Source organism: Saccopteryx leptura, chromosome 7 (assembly GCF_036850995.1).
Source record: "Saccopteryx leptura isolate mSacLep1 chromosome 7, mSacLep1_pri_phased_curated, whole genome shotgun sequence".
NCBI lineage: Eukaryota > Metazoa > Chordata > Mammalia > Chiroptera > Emballonuridae > Saccopteryx > Saccopteryx leptura.
In genome coordinates this window covers 103,518,258-103,534,215 of record NC_089509.1, presented here as the reverse complement: position 1 = coordinate 103,534,215, position 15,958 = coordinate 103,518,258, and the positions used below count along the sequence as shown (strand labels likewise).

The window sequence follows — 15,958 nt, the reverse complement described above, 5'->3', positions numbered from 1 at the left end:
AATCCAGATGAACTCCTTACTCTCTCTGTCTTCTGTTCTCTCATCTCTAAAATGAAGGATTAGACCAAGAGGTCTCTGATTTCTTCCAGGACATTCTGTGACTTTCAAACATTGAAGTTAATCTTGGTGGCCCGCATACCTTTCCTTCCGCTCCCTTGTCTTCCTTTAAGTAAGACTGACTCTAATAGCTACAGGAAGTGGCAGCCTCACAGGTGATTAGAACCAGAGCCTAGAAAGGGATTAGGAGTCGGGATGGTGCTTGCATGGACATTTCCCTAAACTGCAATACTAAGGACAAGAGCATTAGTGTTCCCTTAGACCTTGGCAAAGGTAAACTGAGAGCAAATAAAATAAGGGTTACAGATTATCTTAAAATGGCACAGGCTGATGGCCCTGGCTGTTTGGCTCAGCGGTAGAGTGTTGGCCTGGCGTGTGGATGTCCCGGGTTCAATTCCCCATCAGGGAACACAGGAGAAGCACCTATGTGCTTCTTCACTCCTCCCCCTCGCCTTTCTCTCTATCTCTCTCTTCCCCTCCCACAGCCAAGGCTCTATTTGAGCAAAGTTGGCCTGGGCCCTGAGGATGGCTCCATGGCCTCTGCCTCAGGCGCTAGAATGGCTCAGATTGCGGCAGAGCAATGCCCCAGATGGGCAGAGCATCTCCCCCTGGTGGGCATGCCGAATGGCTCCCGGTCAGGAGCATGCAGGAGTCTGTCTCTCTGCCTCCCCTCTTCTCACTTCAGAAAAATACAAAAGAAAAAAAAATAGCACAGGCTGAGAAGATAGTTACATACTTCTTGGATGATGAAGCCACAAGGGAAATCTGAGGTATTTGGGGAGCTCTGGGACCGGAAGTGTGACATTACAGAGATCAACCTGCCCTCCTGCAGTGGACACAGCATCCCAGGCTCTCTGCATTGCTGCCCTGGGCTACTTTCGAGGTCTCCCTATCCCTTCCCCCTGCAGATATATGAGCTGTATAACGGTGGCTCGGTGCCTGTGACATACGAGATCCAGACCAACATCCTGTCGCAGGTTCAAGAAGAAAATTTTGGTCACCCCATCTTCTGCTGCCTCAACCCCCAAGGGGAGATCCAGCCAGGCACCACCACTCAGGTCCTGTGGATCTTCTCCCCCATTGAGGCCAAGCCCTACGCAGTGAGCAGCAGCTTGGGCTCTCGCGAGGTGGGGGTTGGGGCCGGCTTCCTCAGCAGGCCTTGCTCTGACCAGTCCCCTCCCCGCGACCTTCCTAACTTCCCAGGTGGACGTCCCCATACACATCCCAGGATGGAACTCGGCCGTAGTCCAATTCCAGGGAGTGGGCTATGACCCTGGTGCCACAAGGGACACAACCCCTTTCCACAGTATCTCCTCATGGGACAACAGCTCCACACACTCAAGGCTGATGGTTCCTGGACAGGTAGGGGGAGGGGACTGGGAAGGCCTGAGTCCTAGGAGGAGCCTCAGGGCCCAGGGTGGCCAGTGCAGCGGGATGGGGAGGCGGGGAAGGAAACGAGAGGATGCTGAGAATGGAGGGATACAGGAGGCAGACCAGCTCCAAGACAGGCTTACCCTGCCACCTAGTGACCACAGGTGTCCCTGCTCCAGCCACTCTACCTTCCTCTCCGGGCATTAGGATGGGGCTATTAGAAGGGGTAGAAAGAAGCTCTCCCATTCTAGGGCTCCAAGGTATCATCTTCAAATAGAACAGCCACCCCTGGACCTAGATGGGTTTTGCTGAAAATATCTAGGGCCCTTAACACTACCTTCAATTCACATACTCCTCACTTTTGGGAGGTCTGACTCATTTATCCATCTACTCATCTATCCCTCTCTCCACTGACCAACATGCCTATTTACTCATCCAGGTGTCTGTCCACCCATTCACCCAGTTCTCCATCCATCCTTCCATGCACCCATCCAGTCACTATCCACTCCTACGTCTGCCTGTCCACCCTTCTGCTCCTACCCTTCCTGGACTCTCACTGCAGGATGAGCACTGTGGAGGCCCTGGGAACACAGAGAAGAGTCCAACAAAGTCCCAGCCGTGGAGGCACTGGGTCTGGACAGAGAGAAATTGCCCCTTTCATGTGGCCTCAGGCTTGCCAGACACCCCTACAACACGGCTCCTGTTCTCTGCCCCGTGACAACATCAACAGCTGATCACCCATTAATTTACAACCATACTTCAAGGACTCAAACTATGTTGACTTTAGTTCTGTCTTCTCTAAGCCAGTTCTGATTTCTCAGCCTTACCAAGCCCGTTTTCACTGTCAAAATCATAAGCTTCAGAGTGAGACTGTCTGGGTTTATCCAGCTGCACCTGTGAGACCTTTGGAGAAAAAATTTATGCTGTCTGAACTTCAGCAGCATATCTGTAAAATGGGGGCGGTGGTAGTACCTCTATCAGGGGTCGGGAAGCTTTCTGGCTGAGAGAGCCATGAAAGCTACATATTTTAAAATGTAATTCCGTGAGAGCAATACAACGACCCTTGTACGTTACACATTATCCAATAAAAATTTGATGATGTCCCGGAGGACACCTGTGATTGGCTCTAGCCACCCGCAACCATGAACATGAGCGGTAGGAAATGAATGGATTGTAATACATGAGAATGTTTTATACTTTTAACGTTATTATTATTTTTATTAAATATTTGTCTGCAAGCCATAGGTTCCCGACCCCTGACCTATATCATAGGCTATTGGGAGGATCACGTGCGTGTAAATTACCTAGCGTGGTACCTGGCCTATGGAAAGCACTCAGTAACTGCTGGTAGTTGCTATGGTTATTATTTCTTCACCTCCCAAAGTTGCTGTTGTGTTGTTTCCCTTAACAGGATGTCTTCCTGTCCCAGTCTCACATCTCCCTGGGAAACATTCCTGTCCAGAGCAAGTGCAGACGCCTGCTGTTCCTCAGAAACCTCTCCAGGAACGAGACGATCGTCTTCGTCTGGCAGCTGAAGCCTCTAGACTTTGGGGAGGTGAGAGTCCCTGGTGTCCACAGATCCAAGCCTCCAGTGGGGCTCCAGATCTACCCCAGCTCTCCCCATCCCATTCCATCCTGTCCCATCCCGTCTCATCTTGTCCCCTCACACCCCACCCACCCCACGCTCTGCCCTCCCATCCCACCCTTTCCATCCCACTCCATCCCATCCCCTCTCCTCTGTCCCAGCCCCTCCCGATGAAGCCCCAGAGACTCCTTCCCCAAATCAACAGGTGTCCGTGAGCCCCATGGAAGGGAAGGTGGCCCCAGGAGAGACGGTCCCGTTGGTGGTGACTCTGAAGGCCTCAGTGCATGCCAGTTTCTACAGCCTGGATCTGGTATGCAAGGTAGGACCAGCCCCGGAGAAGCCGGGATAGAGCACAGCTTCTAGCCCTGGGGGAGGGGGGGACATGGGGGATGGGGTATGAGATCCCCAGACCCCCAGAGAGAGCCAGCCCAGGAAGAGCAGGGGGCCCACAGCACAGGCCAGGGCAAAGCCTGGTCACAGGCCCCCCAGACCTTGGTCTTCTCCCTCCTGGCCCTGGGCCCCAGGTGTACCGGCAGGACCTCCTGCAGCAGTACCATAAGGACCTGCAGGACTGGAAGGACGAGAAGGGGCAGCAGGAGGTGAAGCTCACTATCACGGACAGGAACGTGACGGTGAGGAGGGCAGAGCGGGCCTTGAGCACCATGACTGGCCTTACCCGAGGGCACAGAGATGGTGATCCGAGGGGGTCCCACATGCAAAACTGGCCAGCCTGCCCTAAGAGATTAGATTTATTTTCTCAGACTAAACATAGCATCTCCCCAAGAAACTCTTGCACACAGAAGGCTGGCTGACCTTTCCCTGCTTCGTGTAGCTAGTATTTAACCAGTACCTTCTAAGCACTGGGTACTGGGGACTAGGGAAAAAGAGGCAAAGCCCACCTTCTGATGGACGGTAGTGCAGCCTGGTGGTTGCGGGTGCAGGCTCTGGAACAAGTTGCCCGGTTTGGATTCCTGGTTTTGACAATTTCTAGCTCTGTGATCTTGGTCAAGTTATTTAACTTCTCAGTTCCCTCAGCTAATCGGCTTCACAGTAATTCAGAGGTGGAGTGGAGAGGAGAGAAGGTTGGCTGTGAGTTGTGAATTGTGGAAGCTGGGTGGTGGGTAATGGAAGATTCTATGTAGCATTCTCTACAATTCTGTGTATGTCTGAAATTTCCAAAATTAGGAAGGTTAGAAATGAAAGTTCTGTCTGACCTGTGGTGGCACAGTGGATAAAGCACTGGCTTGGAATGCTGAGGTCGCTGGTTCAAAGCCCTGGGCTTGGCCAGTCAAGGCACATGTGAGAAGCGACTGCTTCTCACTCCTCCCCTCCGTCCCTTGCTCTCTCTCTCTCTCTCTCCTCTCTCTAAAATCAATAAATAAAATCTTTTTTAAAAATATTTTTTAAGAAATAAAAATTTAAAAATATTTTTAAGTGCAAGTAAAATATTATGTGCTCTGTAGCACTGTTGGGAGGATTAAGTGAGTCGATACACATAAAGTAGCTACAACAGTGCCCAGCCCCAGTAAGCATTCACTAAACGTTCTATGAGCATCTGTCCGGGGAGACTGATGACAAAGCAGGTCTTGGTCCCCACCACCACCAGTTTCACAGCCTTTCCATGCTGGCATGTTTGTTCCTTGATCACCTCTGTGTCCACCACATTGCTCCCCTCTGAAACTCTGACCCAACTGTGAATGTAACCCATATCTGAGGTCACAGAAGAAGGGAATTCTGAATTAAGTCTTAACAAGGGAGGCTGCTTCCTTATCACACCAAATCACAAAGCTCCAGGGTGCAAGGAGCTCTTTCGGGTCAGCCTACACATATTTGGTGGCATCTTCTCTTTCCTTCAGTTGGATAACCAGACTTTCCTTGTCTGTAGGTTGTACTTCCCTAGGGAAGGCTCTGGAAGAAGGTATGGCTAAGACTTGGGCAAGAACAGGAGGGCAGCAAGTCCTAGCATTGAGTTCAGGCCTTTGGTGGATCAGTGGGAAGAGTAGAAAGAGAAAAGATTCCCTCTGGGCCTCTTGTATCCTAAGCAGGGGTCCCTTTGCTTCCAGAGAAGAGCATGTTGTGCAGCCTGTGAACCTACAAGGAGGTACAAGGTAAGGCCGTAAGCCCCGGGCCCATCTCCTTGGATAACCTGAGTGGGTCTTTGCTCACTCTTAGAGATACCTCCAACCCCTGGTCCACCTTCTAGAAGGGAGGGATGAAGTTGCCATTGGGTGAGGTCAAACCCTGTGTGGCTCAAAAGGCCTGGTTGGGGGGCTCGGGACCCATCAGTGATGGAAGTGCAGTCCCCAGACCCCTGCTATCATGTCCCCCTTTCCAAAGACGCTGCCCCCCATCAAAAACCAGCAGTCTCTCAACGGGCCCACCAGCCGGAGTCTTAAGATCCCAAAGGAGGAGACGTCCTGGCCAGGTCTCCAGCCGCCCGCGCCAGGCGTGCTCTGCTTGGGCCTCACTGCCCGCGCCCACGCCATCGACTATTTCCTGGCCAACTTCTTCTCTGACTTTCCACGACACTTCTTGCACTGGTGAACTCTCAGAGAGAGAGGGGTCTCTTCCCTCTGCTCTCTACCCCCATCTCCCATCCAGAACAGGGGCTTCCCAGACCCAATCCTTACCAAGGGCTTGGAGCAGGTGCACTGGTGGTGGTGGGGTGCTAATGGAGTGTGGCTGCCCAAGATGCTCCCATTACTGCTTAAGCCCTTTTGAGGATGGGGCCCCCTGGGGAACCTACCTAGGCCTCCCTCTCCCTCCTTCCTTCCTTTCCAACTTGGAGCCTCTCCAGGTCCTGCTCCGACTCTGAGGGTCGGGCTTAGTTCCCCAAATGCAGCAGCACCATGTCTGGGTTAAGACTGAGTCCACCCCAAACTCATCTATGTCCTCGTGACTGTGAGGCCACCACCACTGCTCATGCCCCCAGCCTTAGCATGGTGGCTTGCCCAGGCCACTCAATGTCATGGCCTGCCCCAGGGAGCTGCCACAGAGGATGTCCATCCAGGAGGAGCCAGAGGCTTCTGAGAAAGAATCCCCCGACAAGTGGGCCCCTGTCTCTGAACAGAAGAAGCAACTTCTGGTCGACTGTCTCACCGCCATCATCAGGTGTCTGCTCACCCCCTGGACTCTCACCTCCCTATCTCTCTAGTGCATTCAGTCAACTTGGGTCTACCACAGTTCCTGGAATTTCAGCTCTTGCTTTCCTGAAAAATAAAACTTCCTCACAAGATTCTTCCACTGGTAGCCCTAGGCCCTCCAGGATGGCACATCTGTAATGGAGCTGGCTGGAGGCATCATCAGGGCTGGGTCCCGAGCTCTGCCCTGTCCACAGCTGGTAGATGATGAGGTCTAGAGCTAGTTCACATTCCCCAGTCTTCCTGTCCCTCATCTGTGAAACTCTGACTTCCTGGCTCTGTCTCTACCGTATAATGTTCACCTCTAAGACTCCATGGGGTCCAGGGATGGCTTCCTCTAGAGAAAGGTGGGAAGAGCAACGGACCAAGGGCTCCCCTCTCTCACCTAGCACCTGTTTGTGGACACACTAGGCAAGAACCACAACTTGAGGAACTCTGAAACCAAAGCCTCACATGGGGCTTCAGAGCCTCTCAGTGAGAATCTTTTCCTCCTCTCTGCCACCCAGAGGCCTGCTGGAAGACAAGACCTTCCATGAGGCCATAAACCGAGGCCTGGCGGAGCAGATACCTTACTTTTGCCAGTTCTGGAGCGAGCAGTCCACCAGGCTCATGACCCAGAGCAGCAGCCTGCAGGTAGCGCCAGAACTGTTTCTGTCCTCCAGCAGCTGGGAGGACAGGGGAGGCAAGGAGCCGGAGGAAGACAAATGGAGTCTGGGGAAGCCAGAAGGGGAGGAAGAGACGGAAAAGGATGCAGAGGAAGAAGAAGAGGAGGAAGAGGAGGAAGAAGAGGAGATGAAAGAGGAGGAGGAGACAGGCAAGAAGGAGCTGGAGGAGGAGGAGGTGCTGGAGGAGAAGGAAGATAAGTTGACGGGGACAGGAATTAAGCCTATGTTCCAGGAGTCTCTCCAATGGCAGTGGCAGCAGCAGCTGAAGGCCATAATGAAGGAGGAGCAAGAGCAGGATGAGAAGGAGGCCACGAGCCGGTGAGTAGCCAGACCCAGCTGAGGGTTTGGAGGGGGCTGTGTGCAGAAGGATCCTGCAAGGCAAGGTAGACTGGGGCAGCCTCTACTGCGTGTCTCTTCTAACTCAGCGTGCACTGGCATGATGTTGGAAGTATAAGACCCGGGTGGGAGTAACGTATTTCCCGTGTATAAGATGCACCCTTTTCCAGAAAACTGGAGGTCTAAAAACTGAGTGCGACTTATACAGTGGTTGTAGGTTTTTTTACTTTCATTTCCCATTTTTTTGCACTTTTTTTGTGCTCATTGTTAAAGACAGTGATTCGTCATCAGACACAGATGAGGACAAGCTAATGGATGGGAGTTTTGACAGTGATGAGAAGTTGTATGAATTTTATGATGACTAAAACTTGAGTTCAATAACTTTATGTAATACATTTTTTTTTTCAAATTTTGGACCACAAAATTAAGGTGCGTTTTATACATGGGGAAATACGGTATTTACAGAATGGCGATCTGAGCTTTAATTTTTTTCTCCAAGATCTGCCTGTTAACATTCACCATCACACCACTTCAAGGAGGGTAGTTGTAGTCTTCAAGATCTCTTAATTGGGTTTCCAGAACCAGGAGAGAAGTGCCCCCTCTTCTTGAAACTGCGCTGTGGTGGCTTTCTGTCAGGGTTGGGGTTCCCTAGGCCCCACCTTGTCCCTTCTGCACTCTCGCTGCTGCGTGCTTTTCTCCAAACCTGGCCCTGAGAGAAGACTACCATTGCCTAGGTTCGAATCCCACCACTGTACCAGCTGTATGTTATTTGGCAATTTAGGCTTATAGGTGTTTGTAAGCTGGAACCAGGATGCCTCCTAGTCTAGGGAGGGTGGGAAGTGAAATGAGAATCCAAACAGAGCACCCAGCACGCGGTACAGCTCACAGGCAGCCCGCGGAGAACGCGCTCATGGCGGATGACCGCGCTGACACCAGCGCCCTGGTCCCCCGCAGGCTCCCGGCTTTCGCTAACCTGCAGGAGGCACTGCTGGAGAATATGATCCAGAACATCCTGGTGGAGGCGAGCCGAGGGGAGGTGGTGCTCACCTCGCGGCCGCGCGTCATCGCCCTGCAGCCGCTCGGCGTTCCCAGGTGGGGGCACTGGGGCGCTGGAGGGGCGCCAGGGGTGGCGGGGGCAGCAGCTTGGCCTGAAGCCTCACCCTCAGCCCTACCTGGGGCTTCATATCTTACAGGATTCCGACTTCAGACCTGCTGCCGGCGGCGCCCCTGGAATCACAGCAGAGAGTGGTGCCCCGGCTGGTCGTGGCACCGCCCCCCACCGACTCTTGGAACAGGCCGGAGGCCAGCTCCTCCAGACTGCTTCCCTAGATCCTGCACAGCACCCTCCCCAGCGCCCCTCCAGTAAAGCATCTGGCCGTTTTTCTGTATCTGCCTTGACTTTCTTTCCCTGACGCGGGAGCAGCTCGCACGCGGGCTCCGAGAGAGACAGATGATGGGAGTGGCCGACGTGAACCTTAGCGACACATCGGAGACTTAAAGGCTGGGAGGTTGGGCCTCCCCACTGTACAGGGCAGCCGCCGGGCGAGGGTTCTGCGGGGACAGGGGAGGGCGCTTCAGGTGGGACCCAGCTGGCCTTCGCCCCGGGGCAGCCTGGTGGACAGGCACTGAGCGCGCGGCCCGGCCAGGACAGGGAGGTGCACACCCCTTCCCCGCCCCGCTTTTCCGGGCCTACTCCGAGGCTCGGCCGCTCCGCCCTCGGCCTTTATTCGGCAGCTGCAGGGCCTCTGGGACTCTGCTGAGAGACTGGAAAGAGAGGGAGACCGAGGCACGTTGCGGAGGGCCCACAGCTAAAGGCTGGGTGCGGGTGCAGGTCACCGTCAGGCAGCGGGTCACCGTCTCGACAAGCGACTTCTGTCCTGACTCTGAACTCCCAGACGGGGGGATGTCTGGCCTCCCCTGGGACACCCACCTCCCACTCCCCTTAACCCCCCCCCCCCGCAGCCGCTGTCCTCTGCTCTGCGCTCCTCCCATCACCCCCCCCAGCCGCTGTCCTCTGCTCTGCGCTCCTCCTATCACCCCCCCCACAGCCACTGTCCTCTGCTCTGCGCTCCTCCCACCCCCCCACAGCCGCTGTCCTCTGCTCTGCGCTCCTCCCATCACCCCCCCCCACAGCCACTGTCCTCTGCTCTGCGGCTCCTCCCATCACCCCCCCACAGCCACTGTCCTCTGCTCTGCGCTCCTCCCACCCCCCCCCCCGCAGCCACTGTCCTCTGCTCTGCGCTCCTCCCACCCCCCCCACAGCCACTGTCCTCTGCTCCGCGCTCCTCCCACCCCCCCCACAGCCACTGTCCTCTGCTCTGCGCTCCTCCCATCACCCCCCCCCCCGCCGCCAGAGGCAGGTGGGTGGAAAAGTGACATCTGGTGTTGTTCCAGAGGCGCCCAGGTCCCCGACCCCCCTCCCTGACACGCACGCCGCCAAGGCCTCGGAAGAGCTCGGCCCCGGAGCCCGGTGGGGGCGGGGAGAGGGCTGGGGGCGCTCCGCCTCCTCTGAGTCAATATTTGCCCCGAGCAAACGGGCGCCCGGACAGGTGTGAGCGTGCGTGTGTCTGTGTGTCCAGGGGCGGGGACTGAACGGGCCGTATAAGAGCGCGCCGAGCCGGGCGCAGGCACAAACTCCGAGGCGTGCGCGCCGGGGACCGAGCCCACGAGGGCCCGGCCGGGGCAGGGTGGCCGGGAGGGAGGGGCAGGCCAGGTGCGCCCGCGGTGGCCGCCCGGCCGCCGACGTGTCAGCCGCAGGTGCGCGCAGTGAGGCGCCGGCTGGCCGAGCGCCCGGGGCCCCGCGCTCGCGGAAGACCAGGGCCAGGAGATCACCAGGGGCCACAGCCGGGCCCGGGCCTTCCGCTCCCGCCCCGCGACGAGCCCCTCGCACAAACCGGACCTGAGCGTTTTGTTCGTTCGGCTCGCGTGAGGCAGGGGCGGCCTCGCAGCACCCGCCCGGGGGCCCAGCCGGATCGCCACGCAGACACCTGCCGCCGCCGCTGCCGTTCGGGTCGGAGGAGCCGCGCGCGGTTCCCCGGGCAGATCCGGCTCCCATCCGGCCCCGCCCGCTCGGCCGTTCGCTGCCCTGGCCCGCAAGTCCTGGGCTGCCGGGCCTCGTTCGGGGTACCGTGGGCCGCAGAGCAGGCTCCACCGGGTAGCACACGGGGCTGCGGCCCGGAGAAGGAGCCCTTCAGAGGCAGAAACTCAACTTCTGGTCCGACTCTATCCCAGCGACTTCTGTAGCCTTGGGCAAGTCATTCTCCAGGGCCTCTCCTGGGATTTCTCCATTTGCACAACGAGGTCACTCTGGCCTCCCGTGAGGGCCTCGCCAGTCTCTGTATCCCAGTTCCAAGCTCCTAGCAGTATGTTTGAGCCCCCTCCGCCGGAAAGTTGGAGGCCCCTCACTATAGCAGTAGCGGTGAGGTGTGGAAAGTCTGAGATGGGTGGGCTAAAACTGTGATGGAGATCAAGACCTCCCCCAGGCCTCCAGGGTACTGTCATCCTGAGGGTTCCCTCCCTACTACCTCGATGGCCCCTCCTTCAGTCTTCCCCCGTCTGAGACAGGTTGATGAGAAAGAACAGAGAGCCCAGTCCTTGCCTGATGGGGTCCTAGGCACAGCAACTCACTACTTTTCCCCAACTTCATAATCCCAAGGCCTCTGGCTTCAGGGTGGGGTGGTGCCTGTGCGGCCCTCAGTTTAGCTGGGGGGCCCTCAGTTCAGCTGGGGGGCCATGGTTCATTAGCCACACCCAAACCTGGGGCAGACCACCCCCCTGTCCGGCCATTCAAAGTGCTAATATCTGACACGGAGGCGGAGTAGAGAGATTGCTCAAGACCCTTGGGCTCCTGCTTGGAAAGCCTAAAACTGAGGGCTCCACACAAGGCCTGGGGTCAGTCTGAGCCCCTCGCTGAGTCTGTCCTGGGGCTCCAGCTGCCCTCTGTTCTCCCTCCCAAAACGGATGGTAATGACGAGCCAGCCCCAGATGAGAGACCAGCTGAAGGTTGGGGATGGAGGTAAAGCTACTTGGACAGCAATAAGGAGCCCCAGTTCTCCCTTGGGCTGAGGAAGCATCGTAAGGCGGGACTGTGCCCTCACACAGCCTGGCTTAGGCAGCCCCTATGAAAATGAGAATAAGGGTCAGAAGTCGTTGGTCCCTTCCAGCACCAATCTGGGGGCTGCTGGAGGTGTTGGTTTGTTGCCCCCACTATCCTCCGCCCCGCTCCACTGCCACCCCTCACCCCCTGGGATCTGCTGACCACCCTCAGGCCCCTGGGATCTGCTGACCACCCTCACCCCCTGGGATCTGCTGACCACCCTCACCCCCTGGGATCTGCTGAGTCCTTGTTGCAGAGACAGGAAGGCGGTGGGGATGAGAGGGCTCTGATAGGTCCCAGGCAGGCCTAGGGAGAGGTGGCACTGCCCGAGGGATCTGTGGGCAGCAGCCATGGGTGGGACGAGGTGGGGGGTGCATGGGCCCCAACGCAGTCCCCATCCTGGCCTCCCTGACCAGGCTTCTGTCCTGGGCCCAGCTCTCTGCTCCTTGTCTGGCACTTCATGATGTGCCTGTCAGGCCTGGCACTGGCACATCCCCCCTGTGTCTTGGAGGGCTTCCCCCCCCCCAATCATAGAAGAGGGCTAGAGTTCTCCCCCTCTGGCTGGGATTTGAGATCCTGGGGCTGCAAAACAAAAGAATTCCTCTGGAGTGACCCCCCAACACACACACACACACACACACACACACACAGCAGTCCTTGAGGAGGAAGGTGTTGAGAAAATGAGGCCACCAGAGGTCTGGGGTCTGCCTTTGTGACAGCCTCAGAGTGCTACTGCCTCTTTCCCCCAGAGCCTAATTTCCCTGGGCCACCCCCCACCCCCCAGCCATCCCCAAGACCTATATTTCCTGGCCCTGGCCAGGGATCTGGCCTCTCTTCCAGGTCCCTCCTCCCTTGCCTAGCCAGGGGCGGAGTCTCCAGGCGCCAGGCAGACCTGCAGGTGCAGGGCTGGGTGAGGGGGGTGCTCAGCAGCTGGCGTTCGAGGTGGCCCCCTCCCCCCTCGGCTGTCCAGCTCCCAGCCCGAGCCTGCTTCCTGTCATCCCCGGCAGCACCCTGCGTGGGGGAGGGAGCAGGGAGCGCAGGACGCAGAAAAGGGACTGTGCTTCCAGTGCAGGTGGGACTAGGAAGCAGCCAGTTGGAGACGGAATTGGGAAGAAGGGTGACAGAAGGGCCAAGAACATAACCAGGGCAGGCAAAGGGTGCAGCCCCGAGGGGTGTGAGGACCACAGGGGAAATTTTAAGGCCCAGAGATGCTGCAGAGTCCCCCCTCCCCCACCCCCCACACAGTGAAAACAAAAGCTAGTGGTAGACCTGAAACACAGGCAGAGACCACCTGAGAGAAGCCAGAGAGAGGGGACAGAGGCAGTGAGATAACCAGAGATGTACACTTCAGAAAGATGGAGGGGTTTAAAGATGGAGGGTCAGAGGTCAGGTAGCCAGCGGTGGACGGCTTAGTGTATGTATGTAGAAGGAGGAGGCAATGTGGAAACAGCCTCCACCCCACCCCATGTTGGGACGGGAAATTGCCTCCTACAGAGGGGACAGAGTTGGCTTCTATGTGGGCTGCAAATGGGGCCACCAGGAGGTGGGAGGGACACCCTTCTCTTGGGAGACCAATCTCCATTAAGAAGCAGGAGGAGAGGCAAGGCTCAGGCCACCAGAGGACACTGAGTCTATCTCTCCCCCTTTCTCTCTTGGCCACAGCTGGACAGACAGACAACTATGGCAGCTGCCCTGCCTCCACTGTCCACCTGTTGATTCTGCCCAGCGTTGAAACTTCTGGGTGTGGAGGCTGCCCAGGCCTCCTCTATATTGGCGTGGGGGAACCTGGGCATGCTGGCATGGGGGTTCATACCCAGGTGCTAATCCCCATCCCGCCGAGGCAGAACCAGAGGCTCACTGACCTTCTTGGAGATTAGTCCCCATGGCGACAGCAGTCAACTCGGCCCCCTCACTTTGGCTAGGCTTGGGGGGTGGGGAGGCTGACTGGGAAGGGGAGTGAACTTTCCTGAGGCGTCACAGGATCACAGAAGTCAGGGCTGGGAGGCCCCTGCAGGATCAGCAGTTAGCTTAGTTTACAGGCACAAAACCGAGGCCCCAAGCAGGGGAGTGACCTGCCCAAGACCACAAAGAGAGCCAGAAAAAGTGTGGGGACCAGAAGTCAGATCTCCAGTTTCACTCCCAAGCATTCTTTCCAGGAGAGCAGAGGCCGGAGCAGGAACGAAGGATTGGGATCCTCTCCTCTGACCTTCCTGTCCCAGCAGAGGGGCTGGAATGGGGTGAGGTAGGAAGGCTCCTCAGCCTGAGAGCTAGGCTGGCTCCCACAGGAAGTGTGGGAAAGCCACAGCAGATCCGAGTTATGCTTGCTGGGCTGACTTCTCTCCCCAGTCCCCCCCCCCCAGGCCCCCAGCCCCAGGGCTGGACGGAACCACACTGCAAAGCCAGTCGTAACCAGCGCCACAGCAGTAACATCTAACATTTATTGGTTGTGTACAGCAGGCTGTGTTTTACATGCATTTAAATCCTCACAACAGTTTTTAAGACCATTATTCCCATTTTACAGCAGGGAAAAACCGAAAAATAGAGTACAAATTCATCCAACTTGATGCAGGGGAGCTTGGATACGAACCCAGGCAGCAGCTTGACTCCAGAGCCCAGTCTGCAGTGTCTGTCTGATGGTGGACGGGTGCCTGAGACAATCTTCTCCGGAAGATTTTATCTAGAGACGGTGGAGCGGGATGTGTACATGTGAAAGTGCATACCCATGTGACTCCAGTACCCAGAACAGTGCCTGACATTTAGTACATCTTATTAAATATTCAAGAAACAAGTGAACAAATGTCCGCCCTGGCAGTGTGTGTGATTCTGAAGTGTCTATTAAACTGTAGGAGACAGTTCACAAGTGAGGCATGTGGGACCCACCCGTTGCCTGTACTCTGTGAACATGGGTACGTGTGTGCCCTTTCCCTGTCGCCCCATGCCTGCCCTGTGGCTTTGTGTCTGGATGGGGGGGGGGGTGGCCACGGCTGCCTCTCATCTCTCTGGATGGTGGCCAGCTCTCCGTCCCTACTGAGGGGCTCTGTTTATAGCGGGATAAGACAATGGGTCTTATCCAATGTGTGGGTGGGGCTCCCACCCCCCGCAGGACCCACCTCTTTGGGGCCCAGCTATTGGACCCTGCCTAGGCTAAGCTGGTCTGCTGTTATCTCTGTCTCCCAGGAGACCAGACCTCACAGCCCCAGGGAAAGTGCTCATCTGCCCGTTCCTGGCTCCAGACCTGGGGTGGGGGCAGGGAGAGGAGCAGCAGGGCTGCGAAGGAAGGGCTGGTGCTGTTACCAGGGTGCGGGAGGGCACCGGTCACAGAATTTGCATCTTCGGTCACCAGAGCCCTGGTTGATTTCCCAGTGAAATGAAGGGTAAAGGGTGGGACAAGGCTGGCTTCAGAGCATTTGGGCCACCAGGCACCTATCAGCTGCCCAATGGTACTGAGAAGTCAGATCTCTCGTGGGATGGGACTCTGTATAAGGGAGACATCACTTCTCCGTGGATTCTCAGGGCCTTTACCTGGGATGGAGGCCTGGGCCAGAGCTCAGGATTGGGTCTGAGGGTCTCTTTGTTGGATCTAACCACATGTGTCCATGCGGATGGGGGTCTGTGGGATCTGAGGGTGTCTTATGAGATGGGTGTTTGGGTAGAACCATGGGAGGAGGAGTGGTCCTAAGGATTTCTCTGTGGAATGTATGAGATGGAAAACTAGGTGGAGTGGGGGTGGGTTCACTGAGTCTGATGAGATCCCTGGGAGCTCCTGAGATTGCTTGGAGGTATAGATTTGGGAATAGTTTTTTGTTTGTTTTTGTCTACCTAACTCCCACTCTCCACGCCTGAAGGCCAAGGCTGTGGATGTGGAAGAGGTAGAGGTGCGTGTGCTCAGCTGGCAAACAAAGCCACCTGCACATCCATCCTTCAGGAAGCTCTGAGCGCCACTGATCTGGGAAAACAAACAGGACCAGCTGCTGGGGGCTGGGGGGGCTAGGGGGGGTTTGGTGGGCGGGAGCTGGGGGACTGGAGCTGGACCAGCCTGGTGGAAAAAGGAAGCCAGGAGGGGGTCCATAGTACAGGAAAGGGACAAAAGCCCAAGTCCCATTTGGGCTCATCAGGCAGGGCCCCCTGACAGCCCTTTCCTCGCCTCTTCCCCTTACTCATTCATTCTTTCCTTTTTCTGGTGACTGTGAGGCCCAGAGCCAGGGAGGGGTCTGGGGGGATGGGGTGGCCCTGACAGAAGTCCACAGGTCTTCTGGGCAACGGGCTCTTGGCAGTGTTGGTGGGTGCGCAGACTGCTAGAAGTAAAAACCACGGAAGGTAGGGTGGGGGCCGTGGAATCTACACAGCATGTCCCTGACAGGGAGCGAGGGCACAGGGGTCGAGAGACTGGCTGGTGCCACACAGCGTGTAGTGCAGGCCAAGATCAGAATTCAAAACAAGAAGAGGAGCAGTGGCCCTGCTCACACACAGGAGACTCCTAACGTCTTTCTCTCTCTCTCTCTCTCTCTCTCTCTCTCACACACACACACACACACACACACACACACACACGCACACCCCTTTGCAGAATACAGTCTTCCAACCCAAACCTGGACTGGAAACAGCCTTCCCAGTTGAAGCCCTGAGCCCCAGTTCCTGTAAACACAGCGTCCAGTCTGACAGACAGCCCCAGCCTCAGATCGAACACCGGCACTCGCGTCACGGACCA

The 15,958-nt window shown here is 56.6% G+C and overlaps 1 protein-coding gene across 5 annotated transcripts in view; it reads left to right on the top strand.

The window, feature by feature from the left end:
- The window catches only part of CFAP65 (cilia and flagella associated protein 65), a 40,347-nt gene extending 31,831 nt beyond the window's left edge, over positions 1-8,516 (top strand). For 2 of the 5 annotated variants that reach the window (XM_066345254.1, XM_066345259.1), the window contains 11 exons: positions 966-1,157; positions 1,261-1,419; positions 2,840-2,983; positions 3,219-3,332; positions 3,538-3,645; positions 5,059-5,121; positions 5,351-5,553; positions 5,996-6,124; positions 6,660-7,136; positions 8,109-8,246; positions 8,321-8,516. In XM_066345254.1, coding sequence (XP_066201351.1) covers positions 966-1,157; positions 1,261-1,419; positions 2,840-2,983; positions 3,219-3,332; positions 3,538-3,645; positions 5,059-5,121; positions 5,351-5,553; positions 5,996-6,124; positions 6,660-7,136; positions 8,109-8,246; positions 8,321-8,483 — 1,890 coding nt within the window. In that variant the 3' untranslated portion in view covers positions 8,484-8,516. The remainder of the gene's footprint in view (positions 1-965; positions 1,158-1,260; positions 1,420-2,839; positions 2,984-3,218; positions 3,333-3,537; positions 3,646-5,058; positions 5,122-5,350; positions 5,554-5,995; positions 6,125-6,659; positions 7,137-8,108; positions 8,247-8,320) is intronic. The other 3 variants (XM_066345257.1, XM_066345255.1, XM_066345256.1) reach the window with 3 other exon arrangements.
- The last annotated feature ends 7,442 nt before the right edge of the window (positions 8,517-15,958 follow it).